The following is a 25127-nucleotide window of genomic DNA, read 5'->3' on the forward strand; positions in this document are numbered from 1 at the left end:
TTTTACAAAAGATGCTTTCCCAAAGTGGCAGAGCCTAGGCTTATAAAAAAGTTCGAAAATGTCCCATCCTCCCAAAGTGGCAGAGCCACGGGTATTAGCTCGTACTGATAGAGGCTGTAGGCTGTCCGCTGTCCCGAGCCGAGCAGCATGCGCGTTGTTGACGCGTTATTTGGGTGCCCCAGCTACTAATCGGGCCTCTTGCGACAGCGTGTTTACTTACTGCCCCTCTTCGCTCCCTGCTCGATTCTCTCTGGAGCTCCAAGTTTCCAGTCGAGTTTATTGATAAGCATTCCGAGCAACTGCCGAGCCTGGCAATTCCAACGATTGGTCATATGTTCTGGCTTGTTGAAAGTGCAAAAAAGACAGGGCTCATTTTCAGGAGGGAGGCGACGGTCTGCACTGCTTCTTCATTTTCCCAATATCATGGGTTCAGCGATTGAGAGCCCTTGTATAGGAGCAGGCATTCTTGGCTAGAGAAAGCCTGAGTCATTCTGATTCTCGCCGACGACAGCTGTGAGTAGGGCTGCGCACCTGGCAGACTCATCGGAGATCTCGGTTCAGGTACCTCCGCATCGGCAACACATGCGCACGCTGCGCGTGATTCGCAGTTGGGGACTTGGAGCCGTGCGCTGTGTATGTGCGTTGGTCGTCAGGGATATCAGCGCCACTCGACGAGTATCGGCCGGGCTCTCCTTGCGCTCGGATTCACCAGACTCTTCGCATCGAGGACTCGAGTTCTACGAGCAGTTGGCTGTTTTCATCTCGTTCCGTTCCGAAGAATTGCCACCGAAGCGACCGAGCCCGGCTCGAATTTCCGCCGGCGCCAAGTGCTCGATATACTTAGACAGGTTGGCATCATATCACTTGTTGGTGTTGGTCACCCTTCATGCGCCTCGCGACTTACAAAGGGCAAGATAGCCTTTGCCTCTCGCGCTCACGACCCGCAGTCTCCACACGCCATAACGCAAGGGCATGAAAACCTGACGGCCGCTCCCTGCGTCGTTTCATCCTAATGCCTTCAGCCATGTCCTGGAAACTCTTCTGGAGGCAATTTGCCGCCCTCGTGTGGAAGAACTGGATCGTGCTTTCAAAGCATCCTTGGGTGTGTTTATATCCTGTGCCTTGTTGTAGAACAACTCTAATAGACTTCGCGCATAGCTTAACGTCCTTCGATGCGTGCTTCTTCCCATTGGATATGGCATCTTTCTTGCAGTGGCACAGCTGTTCCTCGTAAAACCCAACAACGTGAGTACTCGGCCATAAAGAGTGGGATTCTGTTCCTCACTCGATGTGCAGTACGGACTAGGCACGGCGATTGCTGTCCCAAGTCTCATAGACGAATATGATGGCTCGATGGCACTCGTCTGGGCCGACGGAACAGATGGAACAGGGTCACCATCTGCGGACGACATCATGTCACACATCACCAGCGGATTCAATCAGAAGCAGCTCGGAAGCATACAGAAAGTGATTCCCGGTGACATCCCTGCGACATGTCCGGAGAACTTCAACGGATTTTCAGAATGCTATGCTGCAGTAGTATTTAACTCGTTGCCAGACATGACCAGCGAACAAGGTGCGCCGCAGCCCATCAACTACACCCTGCGAGCGGACGGTGGACTGTACTACATAAATGTCGCCCAACATACAAGCAGCTATGAAGAGCGTGTCTTGCCACTACAATGGGCTGTCGACAATGCGATCATTGAGCTCATTACCGGTGTACAGCCCGTAACCCCGCTTGAATGGCCATTCACGCAGGAAACTAATACAGAGCAATCCACGACCATTCGTCTCAGCTACATTCGAGGCCTCCGTACTCTACTTGTTCTTGCGCTTTTCATATGTTATGTTGGTATATCATACCAGCTGCCGGGTTCATTCATGGGCGAGCGCGCTAACCTCCTGACGAGTCATCTGAAAGCCATGGGTTTGATGGATTCTGCTCGCATCATCTCGTGGCATGTCAGTATCTCGTTGGTCTACCTACCTGCTTGGATTATCGTTGCTCTCATTTGGCACTACCGTATTTTTACAGCAACCAATGCAGGTTTGGTACTCGTGGTACATCTATTGCTTGGTCTTACGCTCGCTAGCTGGTCGTTCTTTGTTGGAGCATCGTTCGGCAAGAGCCCCCAACTTGCAGCAATTGCATCGACAGTCTTTGCAATCGTATTTGCTATCCTTGCTCTGGTAGATTCGCGCGCAACAACTGGAAAGGCATTCTTCTTCACGCTCTTTTTCCCTCCGGGATTCTATATCTTTGCCATTCGCGCCATGTGCGGATTCGAGGTGCATCTGCTCGCAACGAACGTTATCCGCCCAGATCCTGACAACCACCTCACACTCCTTCCGCTCATCATCGCGGCCATCGTGAATCAGTTTCTTTCTCTAGCGGTATGACCATACTCATGTGTTTTTTTGGTAGATCGATATCTTCCTCTGGCCCTATATGGGCGTGCTCCTAGAAAGGCTGCTATATGATGCCCACAATCATTCAGATAGTTCTTGGAGATTCTGGCGGAGAAGCAAGACTTCGGTGGACGAGAGCGCATCCTCTATTCCTGAAGGGATGGCTATCTCAATTCGGAACCTCGGAAAGGACTTTAGAACTTCCTTGTTCAAAAGTGACAAAGGGCTGGTCACTGCTGTCGCCGATCTTAGCCTTGACATTCCCAAGACTGGCATTTATGTGCTACTCGGGTCCAACGGGTAAGTGTGCGTGCGAAGCGTTCCAACTCATATGACATTCATTCGGTCTATAGTGCTGGCAAGTCCACGACCATGTCAGTCCTTGCCGGTCTGCTGGGCCGTACTCGCGGGTCGGTGCTCTTTGAGGGTGGCGTTGAGCGTCCACCTCTAGGAACAATTGGTCTCGTCCCGCAGAAGAATGTGTTGTTCCCAGAGCTGACATGCTACCAGACGCTCCGTGTCTGGAAGGCGATCAAGCCACTTACAGATTCTCCCGAGGATGAGGACATCGAACAGCTTCTGCGGGACTGCGATCTAGGCAAGAAGATTCACTACAACGCCGATGCACTTAGCGGCGGTCAGAAACGGAAGTTACAATTGGCTATCGGGTTGGTTGGGGGATCCAAGAGTATGTACTTGCTCTCTTGTTGTTATCGTTGACTCACCCTTGCTTCTTCGCCAGTATTATTGGTCGATGAGGTACTCTGATTGCATGCCCAAAGCCTCATCGTGCTTATTGTTTTGTTATCAGTGCACTTCGGGTGTCGACCCACTTTCTCGCCGTGCGCTTTGGAGAACGCTGACCTCAGTACGACACGATCGGACTATCGTCTTTACAACACATGTAAGGTCATGAGTTTGTCCCCTCTTACGGGTTCCTCTAACCATCTCTTGTTAGTTCCTTGACGAGGCCGATCTCCTCGCAGATACTATTGCCGTCCTTGCAGCCCCAGGTAAACTTGTCGCACAAGGGACACCCGTTGCGCTCAAATCCCAACTGGGTGAGGGTTATACTGTGCAGGTAGTACACCAAACTGTGGAGCCCGAGGAGAAACCGCCTACTGAATTGCTCGAACGCATACATTCGCTGGCCCCCTCGACCTACATAACATCTTCCACTCCGGGCGTGATATCTTATCATCTCAAGTCCAAGGAGTCCGCGACTGTGCACAAGGTGCTGGAGCAAATTGAGTTGGACCGCGAAGCTGGTCGCGTCGCTTCATACTCAGTTTTGAGTACCTCGATCGAAGACATCTTCCTTGAGCTCATGCACAGCAACAACGATGATATTCCGGAGAAAGCTGAGAAGATTGAACACAATAGCGATGCAGGCTCTGATACTGCGGAACACAAGGAAGCGGAGCAGACAGTCAAGACACCAGACATTCCATTGCTACCTGTGCTTTCTCGAGGTCAAGCCGCAGTGCTGGAACTGACCACCGGTCGTCGAAGGTCGCCGCTAGGCCAGGCATTCACCATCTTCCACAAACGTGCTCTCATCGCGCGCCGAAGTTGGCTGACACCGTTGCTTGTAATAATCATCGCAGTAGCAGGATCCTGTGTCCCGCTGTTTTTCATCTCTGGCCGGCCGTACCAGAGCTGCGTTCAGACTTTCCGAAACACGACCAGCGTCCCGATATACCTTCCAATGTCGCCTGTGACCCTCGCTGGCGCTTCCGAGACCGTCTTTGGTGAACAAGTGCTAGCCTCTCCTCCAGGGATCCTATCGAGCCTCGGGCCGACCATGGAAATGGTTCCAGTCGACAACATCGCAAACAACGCCACGTTTATCGATACGGTCAATCAGAACTATCTCAACTTGACCTTGGGCGGTGTATCGGTTGATTTCGACACTGGCGCATCGCTCATAGCATGGGAGGCTACTCCTCCGGGATTGACCGGACTCGTCATGCTGAACCTGGCATCGAACCTGCTGTACAACCACGCACTCAACCAGAGCGGGAAGGGTGCTGGCATACCACAGATCATCGGGGCGAACTACCAGGATTTCCCTGGGTTCAACGCGGGAACGTTGGTGGCGCTGAAGTGGGTGGCATTCTACGGCGCGGCCATGGTGGGTGCTTACTGTTGGTCTTCGGTCATACTATGCTAACAACATCTGTCGTGTTTTAGGCGGTCTTCCCCGCATTCTTCTCGCTCTACGTATCGAAAGAGCGCCGCTCTGCCGTGCAAGCTATGCAGCTGTCAAACGGGCTGGCGAATCCTGCCGGCCTCTGGCTGGGTCATCTCATGTTTGATACGGTGTTCTCTGTCATCGTGGCAAGCCTCATCATCATCATCTTTGCCGCTGGTTCGAACCAGTTCACAGGGCTAGGATTCTTCGTAAGTCGCCAGGCTGTTGGTATCATGATAGTATATCGGCTCATCACAAGTGTCGTGCAGTGGGTAGTTCTAGTCCTGTACGGGATTGTTGGCGCGTTGTTCTCGTATTGCGTGTCGCTTGCTGTCACTTCTCCATTGGCCGCATTCGCGATTTCTGCAGGGTACCAAGTTGTGATGTACATTGTAAGTAACGTCACATTGGGTTTCAGGATTCTCAGGTAACTAATCTCCGTACGAAACTAGCTCTATTTGGCCGCTTTCCTCCTTACCCTTACATATGCGAAGACTGCGGCGGACAACAGGGATTTGGCACTGATTCGTACGTGCTATGGAATTGTCTAGTGCAACACTGATTGAACTTTTCCTGACCCTCCAGACTTTACTATGTCAGTTGCATCCCCTGTAGCTAGCGCGGTATGTTCTTACCTGCCATTGTACGATTGTATTACTAATTTCTAAACTAGTTGCAAGCATCGTTTGTCTCTGTCAACCTGTTCTCTCTGCTTTGTGATGGTGACAACCCAGCCACTACTTCTTCCATGGGCCAGTTGTCTCGTTATGGAGGACCCATCTTGTACCTGATTGTCTACGCGTTCGTCCTGTTCGGCATCCTTGTCTGGGTCGACTCCGGATCACTGCTTCCTCGACGGATGACCAAGCATAAGCGTACGCCTCCTACCTCTGCTGGCGATGCTTCGCTTCCTGGACGGGTAGGCCAGCAAGACGTCGACGACGAAGCGGCAGCGGTCGCCGAGTCAGATGATGCCCTTCGTGTGCTTAATGTTGTCAAGGCTTTTGGCCACTCCGAGAACAGGGTGGTGAACAACGTCAGTTTTGGAGTCTCCAAAGATACCATGTTCGCGCTGCTGGGTCCGAACGGTGCCGGTAAAACGACTACATTCAACATGATTCGTACGTTGGCCTCATTCTCGCACTCATTTATCCTCTAAGTTACGCTACAGGCGGTGATGTGATTCCCGACGAGGGTGACGTTCTTATCAATGGCATATCTGTCGTGAGCCACCCGAGAGCGGCCCGTCTGTCTCTGGGTGTTTGCCCCCAGTTCACTGCCATCGACTCGGAACTTACTGTAGAGGAGCACCTGTTGATCTATGGACGTCTCAAAGGCCTGTACCGCGGCGAGGAGCTGGATCGGAACGTCCAAGCTCTGATGAAGGCCACCTCGCTGGACATGTACGCCGATCGTCTGGCTGTTCGGCTGTCAGGTGGGAACCAGCGCAAGCTAGCGTTGGCCATCGCGCTCATTGGTAAATCATATGTCGAACCCTGGAACTGCCATACTGATAATTTGAGTCTAGGAAACCCATCTGTCGTCCTTATTGACGAATTCTCGACTGGCATAGACGCCAAGATGAAGCGCGATATGTGGAAGACTCTCAGGACTGTTGCCGTTGGGAAGGCCATTGTGATCACCACTCGTGAGTTCTGAAGTCCACTGTTTACGAAATCATGCCCTAATAGCTGGACAGACTCCATGGAGGAAGCATCCGCTCTAGCCAACAAGGTCGGAATCTTGGCAAAGAAGTTGCTCGGTATGTGTTCTTTCTTCCCTGAGCATTCAGCTCTATGTGACACTGACGGCCCGTAGCTGTCGGGACAACGGACTCGCTGGCCGAACGTTATGCGACTTATGAGGTCCATTTCTCATGTCGAACCAGAGAGGAGGTCATTCGCGCGCAGGAGCTCATGTCCCTAATACCTGGGTCGCGCAGGGCGGACGATGTGGCGACCCGTTTCGAGGTGCCGGTAGGGAACGGGATGTCGCTGGCGCAGCTATTTGGCGTGCTATCGTCACAGGACAATTTCACCGAATATACCGTAGAGAGAGCGACGCTAGAAAGTGTCTTCCTGAAAGTCATCCGAGAAAACGACGTCCTGGAAGAGGATACGGAGAGGAGGCGGCGTTGGTGGAGGGTCTGCTAGCATTAACGTTGGCACACAACGTTGGATTATATATCGCGGACACCGCTGGACTTTTGAAGATAGATATATTACATACCTGCAAAGCTTGTTCTAACCTATGTAGACACGCCCTCCAATACAGTCAGACCGTCTATACCCACCCGCCGGTTCGCACTCACGCCAGCTACCTTCGTTCGCACTCGCTTCCACCATCGTGAGACCTCGTCGATAGGCCCTTTCGGTGATAGTAGCACGGGAACGTACAGAATCCTGGCGGATTCGACCGCCCCGCTGGTCTCCCTGGCGGCTCCTCAGGTGGACATCAATCATCCCGAAGAACGTTCGTACCCAAGGTTGCACGGCTCCCCGACTCGGCCGTTTTAGCACTCACTTAGCACCACTCTCTGCCATTTGGACCACCAACCGCTGTTGAGCATTCCGCACTGTTGCCTCCGCACGTTCGCCGTACATAATGCCCCAGAAGGCGGCTGATACCGTTGCAAACCCTGTGGTTGAAGATGAGGGTGAGCCTGGCGCTATTATGCTGAATGTCGCGGCTATTGAGTTTACGAATTTGCAGAGGGAGAGGAGAGTGACGAGTACGATGACATAGACGAGGTGACCCCCTACCTGCCGCCCTATCCCTGTTTATAAACACTGAGGCTTCGTGTGTGCAGGGAGAAAGCGGCGAGTTTGTCGAGGACGGTGAAGGAGACGAAGAGGACGGGGAGCGGGCCGGAGGGGTGAGTATGCTACCTGTTAGGATTCCCCTTACTCACTCCCCCCGGGTTTTCAGAGCGGCCAGGGCTCTAGTTTGACCGCACTTCTCCTCAGCGGTGTGCGTACCGCAAACAGTTTGTTCCAAGTTCCCTCATTAATTTCCCATCTTCTAGGGAAATGTCATTAATGAGGAAGAAGAAGAGGAAGAGGAAGAAGACGACGAGGAATACGCCGAAGAAGGCGAGGAGAACGGCATCGCTCCCGCTGCTGCGCCTACTGGGACGAAGCGGAGCAGAGAGGACGATGACGACGAGACACTGCTCAGCGCCAGCACCGCGTCGGGTGAGTTGGAGGGGGACTATGGCGAAGTCGACGAGAACAGCGATGTAGTCACCAAGCGGCAAAGGACCTCCACAGATGAGGTATAGCTTAGAACTGGACATTTTTATCAGTCATTATTCGTGTTGTGTACTGGTCATGTATCTCTTCTTGTGTACATATTGCTGCGCAGGAACTGTGTATGCAGTGTACAGTAGTATTATATTCTACTTGTCTTACGTGCCATCACCAGCCAAGCGGGCATTGCCATTGAGCTATGACGGGTTGCGCTCGGGAAAGACTTTCAGCAAAGCAGTGTGTACTTGAAACCAAGCATCGACGACTAAGGTCGGGACCAAGAGCGACGTCTACTCATTGAGGATTAGAGAGTGTCGTCGCCTGCACACGGCAACCTGACTTCATTCCGACCCCAGCAACGCAGCTAGAAGCGCAGGTGCGAGCGTTGTTGACCCCCGTACGACATTGGGTATGCTCTCGTGGTCCTGCGCTAGAACAGGCTGCGGGTGGATAGCATGGAATCGCAGGACAGTCACTTGAGCGCGCAGCCCCGCAACTTCATGCGTTTACATACCCCACATCCTCCTCTTCGCTTACATCGCCCAGAAAATGCATCGAAGCGGTATGTTAGCGACTCTTGCCACTAGTGTGTACGGCCCGCACATGTCGTCTACTGGAGCAGGCAGGAAGGCCGAGGTCAGATGTCTGTCTGGGGGCGAGAACAAGCCGGAAGAAGTGACGAGCGGGCGGGAAATGCGACTCTTGACGGTTTTGCGTATGACATCATACGCAGGGCGCAGCAGCACCGACGCTGACCGAGGTACCGGCGGGGGCGCAGAGATAGTACTGGTGGCACCTATGACGATGAGAACGAACAGGGCAAGCAAGGAACCATGACGATGATAGGATGGACGTCGTCTTTAACGACAAACACTCTCGCTAAGCACGCGTCAGCTTTCGCGCCAGTCTCCAAAATGAATCGCATAACATGTGGGCATGAGGGTATAGCAATATGCACTACCTAGAGTATTGGTATAGATCAAGTGATAACAAAACAACTCCCAAAGAATACCTCACCTCCTCATCGCGCCGCCAAAGTGCTGGTCCGTTCCAACAGGCCTTGCAGCCGTCTCCCCAGCCGTTCACCTTCCATCTTGCGCTCCCAAACTTGATACGCTGGCGTCTTCTTTCTCGGCATCCAGGGCTTCGTACCCTTCTCGGCTGCCTCTTGCCGTCTAGCCCGCATAGCGGACAAATCTACGACGCGGGGTGACGTTGTGTATTTGATGACCTCGCGGTACAAAAGCTTCGACTCTGTGGACAGCGCGCGCAGCGTCGGCGGCGAAGGGGGATCGTCGGAATCGGAATCCTCAGAATCGGACTGGGTTGAAGGAATTAAAGGCGGCGTTGACTGTCGGCTGACAGACTCGGGAAGAGGGGGCAAAGACTCTATCTCTTTGAGGAGGTCCTGTCCCTTGAGATACGAATTCTCGGTACGGAGGAAACGAACAGTCCCGCGCAGAGCATCGATCTACAACTCTGTCAGAAAAGCTGCCCGCTTTCGGTAGCAAATCACGCACTTGTTCTAGCAGATAGGATGTTTCAAGACTACCTTCAACAGGAACGTTCTCGGGTTCAGCGGGTTGAGTTCCTGAAGCTGTCTTTCAAGTCAGAAAATGCTCGTGCGTGGATTCGTATAATACCTACGTTGTCGTTCGGGATTGTTCGCGAGAGTCTTCAGCTTGGCATTATCTTGTTCCAGTGCATCTAGGTCTGCCTGGAGCTGTTCCATCGCCTCCTCATACGCCCTTTCTTGTTTGCGAGCCTTTCCAAGCTCGTTCTCAAGATCCACAATAGCGTCAGCTTGCTTCTTGACGGCCTCCATGCGGCGTTCCATGAGTTCGATCTTCACGCCCGCTTCCTGAATATTCTGATCCTTGGATTTCAGAGTTCGCAGAAGGGCTTGCATCTCGTCATTGAGCTGCGCAACCTTCCGCTCTGCCTCGACGTTAATGGCAGTGGCAGCCTTGATGTCGTCGATGCGGATGACCCACGGTGCCGTACCCGAGACTGACAAACTAGTCAGGATCACTACACGCAAAATCGGGTGCAAGAAACATACTCTTGATGGTATTCTCTGCCTCCATCGACAAAGGCAGAATATTGCTCGCTTCCTGTATCACTTGCGTGAGGAATTCAGCCACAGACTCCCACGAGGAAACGTCATCCTTCCTGCCTTTGCCTACAGTCGAGGCAGCAGTTTGTTGGACGAAAGACAACACGCTAGACAATCGGAAAGGAGCTTTTGCGCTGCGAACGTCGCTGAGATGGGGCATCACTTGTTGCGCAAGCTGAAGAGAACGATCAACGAACTGCATTCCGTAAAGTGAAAATGGGCCCTCACCGAAATACCAAAGTTGACCAGTTCCGGAACAACATTGTTTAAGGCCTGAAGTTGCGGTACGAGGTCAGCCTTCAGAGCGGATGATTCTTGGGTTAGGTCCTCCACTCGTTTGGTTAGTTTCCTGGTAACCAAGCTCATTAGAGCCGAACACCAGTAAAACCTACACGGCCAACATACTTAGATAGCACTTTGGCACCTCTACATTGATCCAATAGCCCTTGTAGAGGATTGAAGAATTCTGCTTCTGCATCGAGTTCTCCAAGTTCTATGTCTACATCTGGAGGGAATGAGATGTGGCGTGGAACACCGCTCAAGGACGACGTACCCTGGTCCTTCATGATGGCAGCTACGGAAGTCTTGATGAGACCTACGGACGCAGCAAACATCTCAAGATCATGGTCAAACGACAAAGCGAATCCAAGCTCGCGCTCGCCGAGGTCGAACTCGATGCCGTTAAAATACGTTTCCACAAGATGGTCAAACTGCGCTTGCATCCTATATGATTCGGTTAGCATCGTACAGTCGGACGTTGCTTGATCGCTCACTTTGCGGCGTCACTGACGCATTCGAGCTCTCGGAATTCCTCGCGGCGCAAGAGGTCGATGTGCATGTCGATGCGCTTCTCCATAGGAGCCACCTCAGGATATATGCGCCCGACATTGAGGAAAGACTCGACATCACACTTGCGCAGGATAGCAGCGAAGCGTTTGCAAGTCGTGGAAAGACTCGACAGACGACCTCTCATCTGAACAAATGTGATGGGTTCATAGATAGAACAGCACAATCCTAGAATGTGAGCGCACCTCGCATACTCCGACGAGTATGTCGGAAACCGGGCCGTTAAGGGACTCAGGCAGGTTGTGAGATTGGGCTACAACTGTGTTGATCAAGTCGACTTTAGATGCAAGACGCTGGAAGAACAAATAACAGCTGGTTGCATCCGTATCGGACTCTACGTAGATCTGAGGTAGGTAAGGCTACATATACGACGACTAGTATCAGATCATCCCTGCATAGAACGAGACCAATGCCGATGCACATACCTGAATTATGTTCAAGAGCTCGCGAGCCTCTCGAGCTTCTATCTTCTTGACTTCCAGATCGATGTATCGAGCCTGGTTCTTGGAAGCAGACGATTGAAGTTTGAGGTTCAGAGACATCATTGCAGCTGTTTGAGAAGCAGCAGTAGCAGATTCATGCTGAGCCGTCTGTGTCTCTGCCCGGAGGGCATCCAACTCGCTGTTTATGCACGCATTAAACAGCATTCTCAGAGTAAACAAAAACGTGAAACCAACCTTTGAAGTTGCATCACAAGTTCTCTGAACTGCACAATGGTGTTCTCGAGATCTTGACACGCTTCTTCCAGAGTCACAATCCTGGACGCTTGTTCGCGGAGTTGCACATCCTTTGCATCTAAACAAAAAAAATCCATGACTAATCAGGGGGAAGGGGAAGGAAGAGAATGGGTGCTGCACTGACTCAAATCTTCCTGCATGGCCTTCTCGGTGTCGACATGGTTCTCTTCAAGCTCATCATTGAGTTCCTTCAGCGCCTCAAGGTCCTCGATAGTGATACGCATTTCCTCAATTTTCTGCAAACGACAGTGAACTAAGTTTGCGATATTTCCGCAGCACAGGGTCCTCACCTCTCCAAGCATAAGATTACGTTCCGTCAACTGAACAAGCATTTCCTCTGCTCCGAGCGCATCGTCGAGCTGTATCTTAAGTTCCTCGACTTGCGTTTCAGCATTAGTCAGCTTGTACAGAACTTCTTCAAGTTGTCCTACATGGCCAGACGGTCAATATATGGGAAGAGCAAGGGGAATCAATTTACCCTGAAGGTCGTCAACGTTGGTAACGTCTTTCTCCATTTCAGCGATACGTCTCCGCTGTTCTTGCTCGGTTTCTTGAGAAACATCACGCAGGCTAGAGAATTTTGTCATGCCTTGAATAGACACAAGAGAACACAGCCACACACCGGACGAGTGCTTCCTTCAGGCGTTCGTTCTGCTTCTCAAGTTGAACATAAGCGAGTGATTGCTTGACGTTATTGTCAGCACTGTCCTCTCCTCCTTCGGTTGTTTACTGATCAGAAGGTATTTCGTATCAACATGACAAAATGTATACATACCTTCTCCTTCCTTTAATACTTGTAGCTCAACTTCCACTACTGCCAACTTCTCCCTCACCTCCTCCAGTTCAGCTTCCGCAATCTCGGCACGCTCTTCGGCCATCTCTTTGTCCAGCATCGCCATCTCAAGCTGCTCCTGAGCATCAACGATGCGGCCGTCGGCTAGTTGCGCAAGCTGTTGTGCATCCGCAAGCTCGCGGCGCGTTGCAATAAGCTCTGTCTGCTGTGAATTCAGCTTAGCTTGTAGCTTTGGACGCAGTGCGACGAACGACTCGGCCTCGGATAGTCGAGTCTCGAGCTCGCGGACATGACGTGCATCGTCTGCACGCTTCGCCTCAAGCACACGGATCTTAGCGCGCAACTCCTGCGCTTCCTGGTCATCCTGGACGCGCTATGGGGGATATTAGAGAGGAGGTGAAACAAAGACGCTTGGCTCAGCAACATACCACTGGCGTGCTCGGCCGCGACGACTCCTGGACTACGACTGGCGGCTGCGGTTGCGGTTCCGAAAACGGTTCCGGAGACGAAACTCTGCGCAGGGAAGACGTTGGCGCTTGAGATTGCGGAGACAATGCTGGTGCAGACATTGGCGAGGGACCTAATGCTTTTGGAAACGCCCTTGAGGGTCCATCTTGACTGGTCGAGTCAAAGCTCCGCTGTCGTGCAACGGTCGGGCTTAAGCTTGGGTCAATGCCCAGAGAAGGCTGGCGTGCGAGAGAGCTTCTGGACTGTAGTGAGAGAGGTGGCGTTCGTTTCGTTGGTGAGCCAAGTCGCATAGGGCGTGGGGATGCAATAGAACTGCCATTGGCGACAGATGTTTTTGCAGGACTTGCGGCACGAGGAGACGATGGTACCGTACGACCAGGCGAGGGAGGTACCGCCCGTGCGGACGGGATTCGAGCAAGGCCGGTGCTCCCTGTCCGATGATGCCCAAGCGCAGAGCGGCCGGCGGCAGGCTAACATATGCACGGAATCAGGACAACACGAGACAGGAAGACCACCAAACGCAAGGACTGACTGCAGGGGAGGGCACGGGATCCGCAGAAACGACCTTCACTTGGCTCGGTCTCACAAAGACACCGTAATTGGGCTTGCAGTTGAAGTATCTAACGCCTTGCACTGTCCCGTCGTTCTTGCCATTGGCCTCGAACAGTTCAATTCCTACCCATCTACCTTGCGAGAACGAGGTTGCACCGCAGAACCGAACGACACCTCGACCAGGAGGAACTTCAACAAGCGCACCCAACGGTGGCTCTGTAGGTGCCATTCAAGGGACCTCCTAGTTGTCTAAATTAAATGAGTGGTGATCAATGGCTGTAAGAGTGTGACTTTGAATTACTTCGGCCAGTGTTGCTAGTCTACAGGCGCACCGTCAGTGTGACTGTGAGAGCTGTGAGCCTTTGCGATCACGTGCACTGCCGGCTCGCCTGTCTCATGGCAAAGTCACAGTGAAGGTATGAAGTTTCCGAATCTCCGGATCCCAGCTTGACCATTCTGGTTGAAGGCCACTGAAATGGATATACAGTATGTGGGCCTCTAGTACGAGATGGCGTACGAGTTCCCAATCGTCATCATGTTAATAAAATATCATGCAGTCGTAGCGAAACTCAAGGCTATGTACTAATGCACACAAGCCCAGGATGCACAATCAGGACATTCGATTGTCACCCCGGTCGGCAACAAATCTCCTAAGCCAGCGGATGCTGTCGACATCTTTAACCGCGTAATATCCAGCTTTAGTCGGACTGTAGCACATAAAATTCAAAATAAAATTTAAAACAACTGAGAAAAAACGGCGTACTCTGCACTGTGTGGCTTCATATAGCACCGTCCGTTCCACCCTTGCCATAGCTCGCATCCATATGTAGAGCGGACTGCAAACCGGCCACACGAACAGCCTTGGCCGGACGAGCGAGCGATGCCACTCAATTGCGGTGTGTCAAATATTCCGCGAGAATCTTACCGACTTCGGCGAACTCGGGCAATGAATATCTAAAGTTCCACCCGAGCGGTTCCGCCAGCGGTACTTCAGTGGGAAGGCGTGAGGCACTGGACTGGCCGTCCAATGTCATTCCAGTGGCTTCACGGTGCCCATCCTAGTACCACGCCAATCAGCCGGTAGGGACAGTGGAGTCTGGCAAGATCACTAGCGATCGGAACACTTATGGGCTTAGCCTCTCCGCGGCCTATTTATTGGGTCAATACCTGCAAAATTGACGTTAGTCGAGCTAAATCGTAGCAACGGTATCTAGACAGACGGACTAGTCGATTTACCGGTGACAGTATGAACCGAAGCCTACCCGCTCAATCATATCGCGCAACCTTACTATAGCAAGTATATATGGACAGGGGTGCCGTCACAATGGCACCAGAATGGGTAGCAACCAATGTAATCGGCCACTCCCCCAATTGGCGATCTCACACGGAAGCAAAGTCGATCCTGTCAGAGGCCTGCTCAGCAAGCATATCGAGGGGCTGTGTACAGGCGAGCACTGTAAAAGCGAAACGCCACATCGTAAGCGGAACAGCCAGCTTTGAGACGAATGGAGAATACCCCTCGTTGAGTCGGCAATTTTCCGATACGTGATCGGGCCACGACCACGAACAGACAAAGCCAGCCCAGGGATGCGTCGTGGTGGTCGTGGAGAATGACTGATCCGTTGTACCCTCTATAAAAGAAAATTCAAATTCCTGCTGGTTCCTCCGTGTCGCTCGGTATCTCGGCAGAGGACGCAGATCGTGCATTACGGCAAGCGAGAATGGGCCCAGAGGCAGCATGCGCTAAGCGCAGTCAAAGATTTCTTCTTCATGCACGTTCACGGCCTAATTTGCGGAGCGCAGAAGGAGGCAGGATGCTGGCGAGGATGACATTAAAGCTGAAGGGGACGACGGAGGGCCGCGGGAGGACTCCTCGTTAACATCGCAGCCGGGTCTGGACTAGTTTGCTGACCTAAGCCAGCGTCACTACCTTCCCGGGGTCACTGAAAGGTTTGAAGCCACCGCGAGCGCTGCCGGACACAGGCGAGTCGCCCCGCCCGGTACACGTCTTCTCTCGTCCATATTATCTTATGGATGTTCTTCCAAATGAGAGGCTCCTCGCCCCTCAGTGGTCTCCAGAGGTACTTATCCCCATGGCCATCCCCTCACTGCGCGTACGCCAATGCTCATTCGACGCCCAGCTCGTCGTCCTCTCATATTGTATCTCGTGGCTTGGCGCATACACCAGTACCCAAATTATTATTCACGCCAAGTACACTCGCAATGCCTGGATCAAGTGGTTGTGGACGTTTCTGGCCAGTCTTGCATACGGATTCTGCGCAATATGGTGTATGCACTTTGGTACGCATTCGAGTTCTTCTTGCCTGTCCCCCGGCGTTTTGCACGTTGAGAAACCGCTTTCGCGATCCTCACTACTCAGACTGAATTTTTACGCGTTGTGGCCCGTCGTTTCGAAGAAACTGAAAGTTTGGAGACTTGATTGACCCGCGTAACTCCTGTTACCAGTCAGCAGCTTCTGGTCGTTAAGACTCGTATCCTGAGGACTCCTCACACAGTACTCAGACACCCATGGTCTCACGTGGGGAAATGCTTTTAGTTCATTTCTAGCCTCGTCTAAGGCATAATTTACGCCTTTGGTAATGGGTCGTCATACCCGTGTCATTGTTCATCTTTCTTTGGCTAATTAATTTTCCGAGCACCACGAGTAAATTCCTGCGTCATTCCTCAAGTTTTTGATTTCTGGAGCCACAGGCTATCATAGATACCATGTGTTACTCTGTCTCCTGCAGTATAATAGCTCATGATCTGTTTAATACTTTCTCCTGCATGGATACTCTGTGACTCCATACTCACAATGTTCTGATTTTAGTGGGGATGCTGGCCTGCCATTTGGACATCCATATTGGATTTGACTTCTACCTCACCATCCTCTCCGCTGTCGTCGCCGTTGGGTTCACGTTTGCGGCCTTCTCAAGTCCATATATTTCGGATGCGATTGGGGACTCAAGATTCTTGCATGCAATCTCGCACCTCTTCAGAGCCATACGCAGGTGCATCTTTTCATGTTGCCCCAAGCGTGATTTAGAGGCAGGATACGAGGCTCTGGGACAAGGAGGGGAGGATGACCGACGGTCCAGTACCTCACAAGATCCAGAGCCTCAAGGCGAAGAACAAATTGACTACCAGGGCATAGATGACGATGAGCGGGAGGCTTCTCTCGAGCGCACAAGTCTCGAATCGGTCTCTGTGACGGAGCTCCCCGAGCGCGCACCCGCCCCTGCCTCCATTCCTCAGCCGCTCCCGGTGCAGACTCCAGTGCCGCCCCCAACGCGTGGGCGCCCTCATGGCCCCGCATATACCCGCCGCATCTCCAGTGGAAGCAGGAAATCCCAAGGCCATAGCACGACGCTCAAGTCTCCCCCACTTGTGCGGCAACGCTCTCTTCCTCGTGTACGACGACTTAGCACTGAGTCGGGAAGTAACTCGCCGAGCACTGCTTCGAGCTCGCTCTCGAGCTCAGACTCATCCTCGCGGCATCGCCAACGCGGCTCGGGGAACAGTTTGTCAGGGACAACACTTGCCAGCGGGACTACTGAATCGTCGTCTTCTTTATCTTCGTGGGGCGAGAGTCTACATGTAGGTTTAAGCAGGGAGACACGCTTACGCATCAAGGCGCGAGCTCGGGAGCGGCCGCTTCCTACTTTTGGGTGGCGATACTGGATGAAAGCGCATTGGCAAACGATTACGGCGCTTGTAGTTGTAAGGGCGGCGGTGTGGGGGCTAGCGCTAGTCATGATGCATTACTGCGGTGCGTGCAGTGGCTGTATAATTGATTCAACAGTATTGAGAAATACGTGTAGGAATGTGGGCGATGATCATCCCAAACGGACATATTTCTTGGGATCTGCGCATTGTCGTTCTATCTTACGTTGTCGCGTTTACCTTGTGTCTCGTCTCCTGTGCTACTATGGAGCACATCGAGGTTCATTTTGGACGTCAAGTCGCGTTCAGTACGATATCAGCTGCAGGTTGCTGCTCCATGCACTACACCGGTTCGTATTATGATCGTGAACTTCGGCTTATATACCTGACGCTGAATGTTTGCTCAGGCATGGCTGCAGCAACGTTTTACACTTATAGCGCACCTGCACCGCCTGGCCAGGCTGGATATCCGGCATATCTTCCCATCACCATAATAGGGATTGCTGTATGCGTATGTGTCGTCTCGAACGTCGTGCTTGCGCATAGCGCAATTAATGCACGCAACCGTATGGCGGAGATGATTCTCACAAAGAGGAGGCTTTGGCGGATTATGGCGGAAAAAGAGGCAGCGGAGCAGGCGAACGAGCTTAAGCAGCAATTCATAAGCGTGGCAAGCCACGAGGTAAGAAGAGCGTGTCCGTGCGGTTACGTGACTGACTGTTGGTTTATCGTGGTTCGTGATTCGCAGATCCGAACGCCGCTACATACAGTGAATGGGTACTGTGAGCTTCTTTCACGAACGGACTTGACGGAAGAGCAGACACTCTACGTCTCAAGTATTCAACAAGCCTGCCATGCTATTAATGTCATTGCAGGGAACGTGCTTGGTATGCATCACGTTCGCTAATTTTAATTCACTGTTCATGGACTTGTGACTCTAGATTTTAGCAAGGTTTGCCAGACCCCTTCTCATCATGGCGGACATCCATTTATATTCATCCGTAGCTTGATCGTAACAATGTGGAGCTGTCCGCGCGACCTGTGCTCATGCATCTACGGAAAGTGGTCGAAGATCTCGCACGCATACAACCTTCCCAGCCAGGCGTCGACGTCGTTATATCGGTGGTGTCTGAGGTACCAGAAACTGTGTATCTGGATGAGACGTATACGTTTCGGGTATGTGTCATAATTCGTACATCTTATTTATCTCACTGACATAGAATGCTTTTCGAAGGTCCTCATGAATGTAGGTTTTTGCGAGCAGGTCAATGACCCACTGGCTAAATCATCGTATTTGTCCAGCTCCTGTCTAACGCGCAGAAGTTCTGCGAGAAGGGATACATTTGTGTCTCCGTATCCATGGCTGCGCCAGCTCAGCTCATGATACAAGTACGGGATACAGGCTGCGGCATTCCCACTAATTTTCGCGATGCTCTGTTTCAGCCGTTTCGACAGGCCGATACATCTATGACGCGCGCACGTCAAGGCACTGGCTTGGGTCTTAGCATTGTCAAGCACCTTGTTCAGCGCATGAGCGGAACTGTCGATGTAGAGTCTACCGAAGGGGAGGGAACGATGTTCACGGTGAAGCTCCCCGTCGCGCTATCAAATGAAGAACAATCTCGCCCGGATTTGTTGGACCTAATGGAGGGTCCCAAGCCCTCTTCGCGCAAGCGATTGCGTGTTGTTCACTCGGATTCTCGTACAGAAGCCCTCTTCGTCGAGTTATGGAGGCAACACGGGCATTTCTCCTTGGCCGGGATCACCGAGAACTCGGTGGAAGCCCTCTCACGGAACGCAGACGCTATCTGGGCAGATGCTGAAAGCGTCGCATCCTCAGCATTACTTCGTGCGATGCTGTGCGCACGAACACCACACCCTTTGCCTGTGTATATAGTGTACAGCGAGTTGCACGATCTGTCATCGCTCGAGCCTGAGTTCAGCGATGCGCGGAACGCAGTGCTCGTGAAGCGCCCTCTCATACTACATGGGCTGCGGGAGGTAATCGAACAACCAGAAGCACACATGGGCACACATCTGGTCAAGGATACACCAAAAGTCCGCTTCGCTATCCCAGCGGGACGCTTTGATGTAGTGGACCCCTCGACATCGAAAGACAAATTTGTGGAGAAATCGCCCGTGCCAATAGTCTCGGCGGAGGAGATTGAGCTGGAAACAAAGGTGAAGGAGAAAGAAAAGGTCTTGTTAGTTGAGGACAATTTGGTACGTCTCTACTGAACTGTTACTTGGTCAGTCCTTACGAACGGATTGTTTAGATCAATCAACGCCTCGGCCGGAGACTATTGGAGAAACTGGGGTACGACGTTACCGCAGTAAACAATGGCCAACAAGCCATTGATGCGGTCTCGGAAATATCATACTACTGCTGTCTGATGGACTGTCAGGTGAGTGTGACTCGTCCCCGTCTTGCACTCCGACTGAATGCTGTTTAACACGGCAGATGCCAGTAGTAGACGGTTTTACCGCCACTCGAAAAATTAGAGCGCTAGAGCAGGAGGGAGTGCTCCCTGGTCATCTTCCCATAATCGCGCTTACCGCAAACGTAACTACTGACAGCGAGGACCGGTGTCGACAGGCGGGCATGGACCATTTCCTTCCCAAACCCTTAGTGCTAAGCGGTATGTGTGTATTTTTTTGTTCGTGGCAACAAGGTCCTTATGTTATCATCCCAGACCTCGACGACACACTCACAACACACGGAAGATCTAACCCTAATCGATGATTATTTATTCGCGCGCATGTCTATCTCACCGTCGTATATACCTCGCAGGACTTACTGTACATCTAGTTCCGGCCTGTTGCTGGGGCCTATTTTGCTCGTCGCATTGCTGTCGATTTTAAACACGTTGCATTATTGACTCTCCCCTGCTCTACTTATCATATTGGTCCTGTTGTTAGCTACGCCGTAGACATGTATCAGTGTCAGGCGATATCTGGGTGTAATAGTTGTTGTATCCATAGGAATTCGAATTAGTACACACGAGGCATTTCGAATATCATTGTCATTCTGGTTGAGGGAAGAAGGGTAGAGACGATGCGCGGGCGAGCTAGGCTATGATCCGAGAGAGCACTCAGGCTGGAGGCGGCGGTAGCGGTCTGGTGTCGGTCTAGTGCGGGAGATCGATAAGATAACGCGGCGGAAAGGTGGGCGCAAATCGCTGGGCCTGCGTCGGCCGGACGCGAGCAGAGCACCGTGGATTTATACACTCTCAGTCTCAGGATTGTCCGTTGCACTCTTGAACTCCCACCACCATGGTCCAGGTCAAACACAAAGTCTGTCTCATGTGAGTGCTTGCTCACAGGCCTACGTACAGAGTGCTCACCGTGCTTGATCGGGGATTGCAGCGTTCACGATGGTTGGGGAGTGGCCCCGGAGCCCAACATGAAGGGTGATGCGATATCTGCAGGAAACACCACGAACATGGACACCATCGCCAAGGACCACAGCGTGCGCACATTGAATGCCCACGGTCTGGCGGTCGGCCTGAGCGATGGGCTAATGGGAAACTCGGAAGTCGGGTGAGCGGCATTTGGGTTTCCTCTGCTACAGCATACTGAATATTGTGCAGACACCTGAACATCGGTGCTGGGCGGATTGTCTGGCAGGACATCGTCAAGATCGACGTCTCAATCAAGAAGCGCCAGTTCCACAAGAACGAGGTCATTCTGGAGAGCTGCAACCGGGCGAAGGAAGGCAATGGCCGTCTGCACCTTCTCGGCCTGGTAGGTATCGCACCAATCACCCATCTACTTTATGTTCTAACACCGCGCTTAGGTGTCCGACGGTGGCGTGCACTCTCACATCCGCCATCTGCTTGCACTCCTCGAGACCGCCAAGGAGGCCGGTGTCCCGCATGTCTACATCCACTTCTTTGGCGACGGTCGCGACACTGCGCCCCGCTCTGCTGCTGGATATGCCAAAGAGCTCCTCGATTTCATCGAGAAGGAGAAATACGGCAAAGTCGCAACTGTTGTTGGCCGCTACTACGCTATGGACCGTGACAAGCGCTGGGAGCGCGTGAAGGTCGCGATCGATGGTCTAGTCAAGGGCGAGGGGGAGAAGGCTGAAGATATCGTCGCAGTCATCGAGGAGAGGTACAAGAAGGACGAGACGGACGAGTTCTTAAAGCCTATCATCGTCAACGGAGCCGAAGGCCGGATCAAGGGTATGTATGCGTCTGGAACAGATGCGCTTGATGCTGCTGAAGATGATTTTCCTCTTCAGATGATGATACTTTATTCTTCTTCAACTACCGATCCGACCGTATGCGTGAGATTGCCTCCGTATTTGGCCTTCCTGACAAACCCATGGAAGTCGACATTCCGAAGAACCTTGTATGCTGTCCTCAGTTCCTGCTACTTGTACGAGACGATATACAATATTGTTATTTTTCTTATAGCACATCAGCACAATGTCAAGATACAATGCCGAATTTCCTTTCCCTGTCGCTTTCCCTCCTCAAGCGATGACCAACGTCCTTGCTGAGTGGCTCTCTAAACAGGGTATCAAACAGGCCCACATTGCTGGTATGTGGCTCTTGTATGTAATTCATTGCATATATCATTCGTTACAGAAACGGAGAAATACGCACATGTCACGTTCTTCTTTAACGGTGGTGTTGAGAAACAGTTCTCTGAGGAGGAGCGACACATGATTCCCTCGCCCAAAGTCGCGACATACGATAAGCAACCCAATATGAGCGTCCAGGGCGTCGCAGACAAGGTGGCCGAAGTCGTCAAGGAGGGTACCCATGAATTCGTGATGTGCAACTTCGCACCGCCAGACATGGTCAGTACCTAACGCTTCCCCACATCTTTCGTCTCTTGACATGGACCCTCCTGATATTTATAGGTTGGCCACACGGGTATCTATGATGCTGCCGTTGAGGCCATCACCCACACAGACGCGGCGGTCGGGACGGTCTACAAGGCATGTCAGGAGGCGGGCTACATTCTGCTCATCACCGCGGATCATGGGAATGCGGAGCAGATGATCAACCCCGAGACGGGTGCCCCACACACGGCCCACACGACGAACCCAGTACCATTCATCATGACGGGAGACCCCAAGAAGCTTAGCTTCAGCGTCGATAAGAATGACGGTGACGAAGAAGGGGGCGCCCTGTGTGACGTCGCGCCGACAGTGTTGGATATAATGGTGAATTATACCCTTGTCATTCCTTCTGCGAGAACTAACATTCCTTGCGTCGTGATTGCAGGGCCTATCAAAGCCCGACGGTGAGCTATCCACATAGTCTGCCTCATATGCGTACGATGCTGACAAGTCGCTGTAGATATGTCTGGCCGTTCGCTCCTGGAGAAGGTAGATTAGAAGATATAGAGCGTAGAAGATATCCAATCAAACTGTAATACATCTTTGTGTCTATAGAAATGATCAGAGCAACATGGAAAATTGGAAGGCCATGTATAACAATACAAAACACCGCAAGTTGATTTATACTGGTCCTGACGAGAGCCAGTATGAGATAGTCAAGAGCTCCGTCTAATTAGTCACTGAGGGCATGACCCTGCGGCTGGGAATAGAGACAAGTATAATTAACGTTGTTGTACACACACCAGAGTTAAGACTGGGTTTTCAGCGCCGCATTACAAAATAACCAGTGTATCAGCCTATCTAACACAAATCTACACAGGGTAAGGGGCCGACTCGGAGTATAGGGCACGCCACTTGCAAGCACACTGAGAAAATGTCGAATAATGCAGTGAGGTTCGGGTAGGTAGGCATGCATATAATCAACCATTGAATGGACGCGGTGCCTCTCCAGAAGACGTGCTATACTGGCTGCCCGAAGAATTCGAAGATGGATTCCTCATATATGGGACGATTGGCATGCTATCCAGATGCAGCCCCGAGCCCGAGCGCACCATCATTTCTGAGGCGACTGCAGGCCCGTACTGCTCTGCCAGTTGACTGATGCAAATGACGTTATGGATACTGTCATCGACAGATAAACACAATCATGACGAACCTCGCATAATTCTCCATGATTATCGCCAAGCTACTGACGTCTAGTTGGTATGGTTTGGGCATCATGCCTTTCCCAAACCGGTAGGTTACGTGACTTGCAGACAATATGCTTGCGACCATCACCGCAATCTGCACGGGGACAGCCGCGAATACGATGGTGTACCACCATCCGAGCACTGCGCGTTCGAAGCGCAGAAACGGCCCTTTGCAACCAGGTAGGACGCTGCGCGCATAGCAGGTCTGACTCACTGCTGCCTCGACAAATGGACTGAAGTATCCGCAACAGTGGAGCACGTCCTGCACCCGTCGGCGTCCTGACAGTCCGAGAAGCTGCGACCACTGCTGGCCGAGCTTCCCCTCTAGGTTGAACGTCCGCCGTTTATAGGTAGTATATCCGGGTGTCACCAACAGCCCGAAGCACACCCACAGGAGCGTACAATAAACTGCGAGGAACGTCCGGTTGTTCAGCAGTATCCCGGACCACCCCACGAGCGCCGTCAAAACTCCAAGCGAGGCAGCAAGGGTGCTGAGGATGAGCTCCATATGGTTCGCAACGCGGATGATATCTGCATTCGTAAATATGTTGAACCAGAGCATGAGGCACACCACAAGGCCTGCGATGGAGTACATTGTGAACTAGAAGGTGGCAGATGAGGAAAAAAATCATAACGTAAGGTGATCAGCGGACGTACCACAAAGTTCGACACGAATAGCGTCCATTTGAACCTGTTCCAGCTCTGCCGCCGCTTCGTATAGCCACTTTCGTGACCGCTGACCATTAGCCTGTCAAAGTCATCGTCGCCTTCACCAGGCATGCGCGCCTCGTCACTCTTGAATGCCTCGCGTCCGCCACCGTGTTTGGGGAGTGATGCATCTCCTGTTCTCCAAACCTTGCGCCTCTTTGGCCCGCCAGAGAGCAAAGTGCTTGAGAACTTAGATGGGAGATAATTGACGCTGAGCGAACTGGGGACGCTTTTTGCATCGCTGCGGTCAGAGCCGACATTGTGTAGGCTGCCGTTGTTGTTCAAGGAGCCCAGAGTGCTGGACCTCGACTGGAAGAGAGCATGGGGAGGCTCCAACGAAATACTCTCATAAGTCTCCATGTGTATCACGCCGTCTAGGCTAGAATGTCACTATTTGCAATTCGGTAGGAATTTACACTGCAGAAAAGAAATCAAGACTACGCTGTAGAAATATAGTTGCACGGAGGCACTCACCTATAACGCGGTATGAAGAACGGTTGCGGAATAGATGCCGGAAAGGTCGCATACAGCGACTATATGCGTTCAACATGACGCTTCACGTGAGCGAGACAGCTACACTGACAGCTACACGATCGGGCACCATCCCCACGAAGACGATTAGAGGCTTACGGCCTCGGTGTGCATGCGAGACCAATGTCCAACTCGAAATCGGTTATGGCTCAAGGATTGAAGTGAATCATCGCTCGGCAGTGCATGGCACGAAATTATGTGCTTGAATCAACTAGTGGGCCTCGTATTAAATACCTATAATTTTACGCAAAGTGACGGGCTAAACGAAAGAATCGCTCACCTCGAAGGGTGTGCCACATCGTGGCAGCCAATTGAAATCAAGCCAAGCAAGTATACGTGCTTGTCCCTTCTTCACTTCTCACGGTATGATTGCGAGTACCATTCGTGTACCGCCAGTGACACGGCTGAGGTCGGGATCCTCTACGTTTGGAATATATGCCCACCCGCCACATGTACAGTCACGGTGTGAGGTGCCAAGCGCTGGCCAGATTTTTGCACATGTCAAGGGAAATCTCGAGTGTGCTCATCCACCGATGGTAACACGCATACGTGATTCCTATATAATATTGTGACACCATAACTCACCGTCAGCAACGTCAAGCCTGAAGTCAAGATGAAAACTCACGATTGTTGCGGGTTTGTGCAGATGACAATGAGTGCCAAGTCCAACAATGGGCGGCCAGTCTTATGCTGAAATGTTTTGCCAGCAAGACGCACCGGAGCCGAGGGAGGATGACGACGCGCGCGACGATCTGAGACAAGGCCGCCGCTTCTTGCACCTTAACCACCACCATCTCCGTTAGACGCCCGCCTC

At 52.1% G+C, this 25127-nt stretch overlaps 6 protein-coding genes across 6 annotated transcripts; 4 read left to right on the forward strand and 2 right to left on the reverse strand.

The window, feature by feature from the left end:
* Positions 1–1024: 1024 nt before the first annotated feature.
* On the forward strand, positions 1025–6759 carry FIBRA_00841 (uncharacterized protein; the record flags this gene model as incomplete). Its single annotated transcript, XM_012322729.1, has 17 exons — positions 1025–1102; positions 1159–1245; positions 1297–2373; positions 2429–2712; positions 2766–3100; positions 3155–3171; positions 3224–3316; positions 3371–4546; positions 4606–4815; positions 4876–4998; positions 5059–5134; positions 5192–5229; positions 5280–5727; positions 5778–6083; positions 6135–6254; positions 6306–6368; positions 6425–6759. The coding sequence occupies 17 exons, from the start codon at positions 1025–1027 to the stop codon at positions 6757–6759; spliced, it is 4866 nt and encodes a 1621-aa protein (XP_012178119.1).
* Positions 6760–7210: 451 nt separating this feature from the next.
* On the forward strand, positions 7211–7886 carry FIBRA_00842 (uncharacterized protein; the record flags this gene model as incomplete). Its single annotated transcript, XM_012322730.1, has 5 exons — positions 7211–7262; positions 7319–7356; positions 7416–7481; positions 7535–7576; positions 7632–7886. The coding sequence occupies 5 exons, from the start codon at positions 7211–7213 to the stop codon at positions 7884–7886; spliced, it is 453 nt and encodes a 150-aa protein (XP_012178120.1).
* Positions 7887–8875: 989 nt separating this feature from the next.
* FIBRA_00843 (uncharacterized protein) lies at positions 8876–13595 on the reverse strand (the record flags this gene model as incomplete). Its single annotated transcript, XM_012322731.1, has 18 exons — positions 8876–9325; positions 9375–9451; positions 9502–9864; positions 9917–10145; positions 10199–10319; positions 10376–10475; positions 10524–10693; positions 10744–10943; positions 11002–11175; positions 11242–11437; positions 11494–11611; positions 11678–11789; positions 11844–11980; positions 12032–12123; positions 12176–12269; positions 12329–12719; positions 12775–13284; positions 13347–13595. The coding sequence occupies 18 exons, from the start codon at positions 13593–13595 to the stop codon at positions 8876–8878; spliced, it is 3783 nt and encodes a 1260-aa protein (XP_012178121.1).
* A 1864-nt stretch (positions 13596–15459) lies between these two features.
* Positions 15460–19772, forward strand: FIBRA_00844 (uncharacterized protein; the record flags this gene model as incomplete). Its single annotated transcript, XM_012322732.1, has 12 exons — positions 15460–15667; positions 16197–17135; positions 17188–17379; positions 17437–17711; positions 17778–17916; positions 17971–17981; positions 18035–18205; positions 18264–18275; positions 18332–19252; positions 19306–19434; positions 19491–19668; positions 19723–19772. 12 exons carry the CDS (start codon positions 15460–15462, stop codon positions 19770–19772), a joined length of 3225 nt encoding a protein of 1074 aa, XP_012178122.1.
* Positions 19773–20302: 530 nt separating this feature from the next.
* On the forward strand, positions 20303–22382 carry FIBRA_00845 (uncharacterized protein; the record flags this gene model as incomplete). The annotated part of the gene is made up of 10 exons (XM_012322733.1): positions 20303–20334; positions 20396–20569; positions 20620–20773; positions 20826–21216; positions 21276–21385; positions 21451–21577; positions 21625–21839; positions 21903–22208; positions 22270–22288; positions 22345–22382. 10 exons carry the CDS (start codon positions 20303–20305, stop codon positions 22380–22382), a joined length of 1566 nt encoding a protein of 521 aa, XP_012178123.1.
* Positions 22383–22804: 422 nt separating this feature from the next.
* On the reverse strand, positions 22805–24142 carry FIBRA_00846 (uncharacterized protein; the record flags this gene model as incomplete). Its single annotated transcript, XM_012322734.1, has 3 exons — positions 22805–22982; positions 23041–23675; positions 23732–24142. 3 exons carry the CDS (start codon positions 24140–24142, stop codon positions 22805–22807), a joined length of 1224 nt encoding a protein of 407 aa, XP_012178124.1.
* Positions 24143–25127: the final 985 nt, after the last annotated feature.

The sequence above is a fragment of the Fibroporia radiculosa genome (genome assembly GCF_000313525.1).
Source record: "Fibroporia radiculosa TFFH 294 genomic supercontigs, scaffold357, whole genome shotgun sequence".
Taxonomy (NCBI): Eukaryota; Fungi; Basidiomycota; class Agaricomycetes; order Polyporales; family Fibroporiaceae; genus Fibroporia; species Fibroporia radiculosa.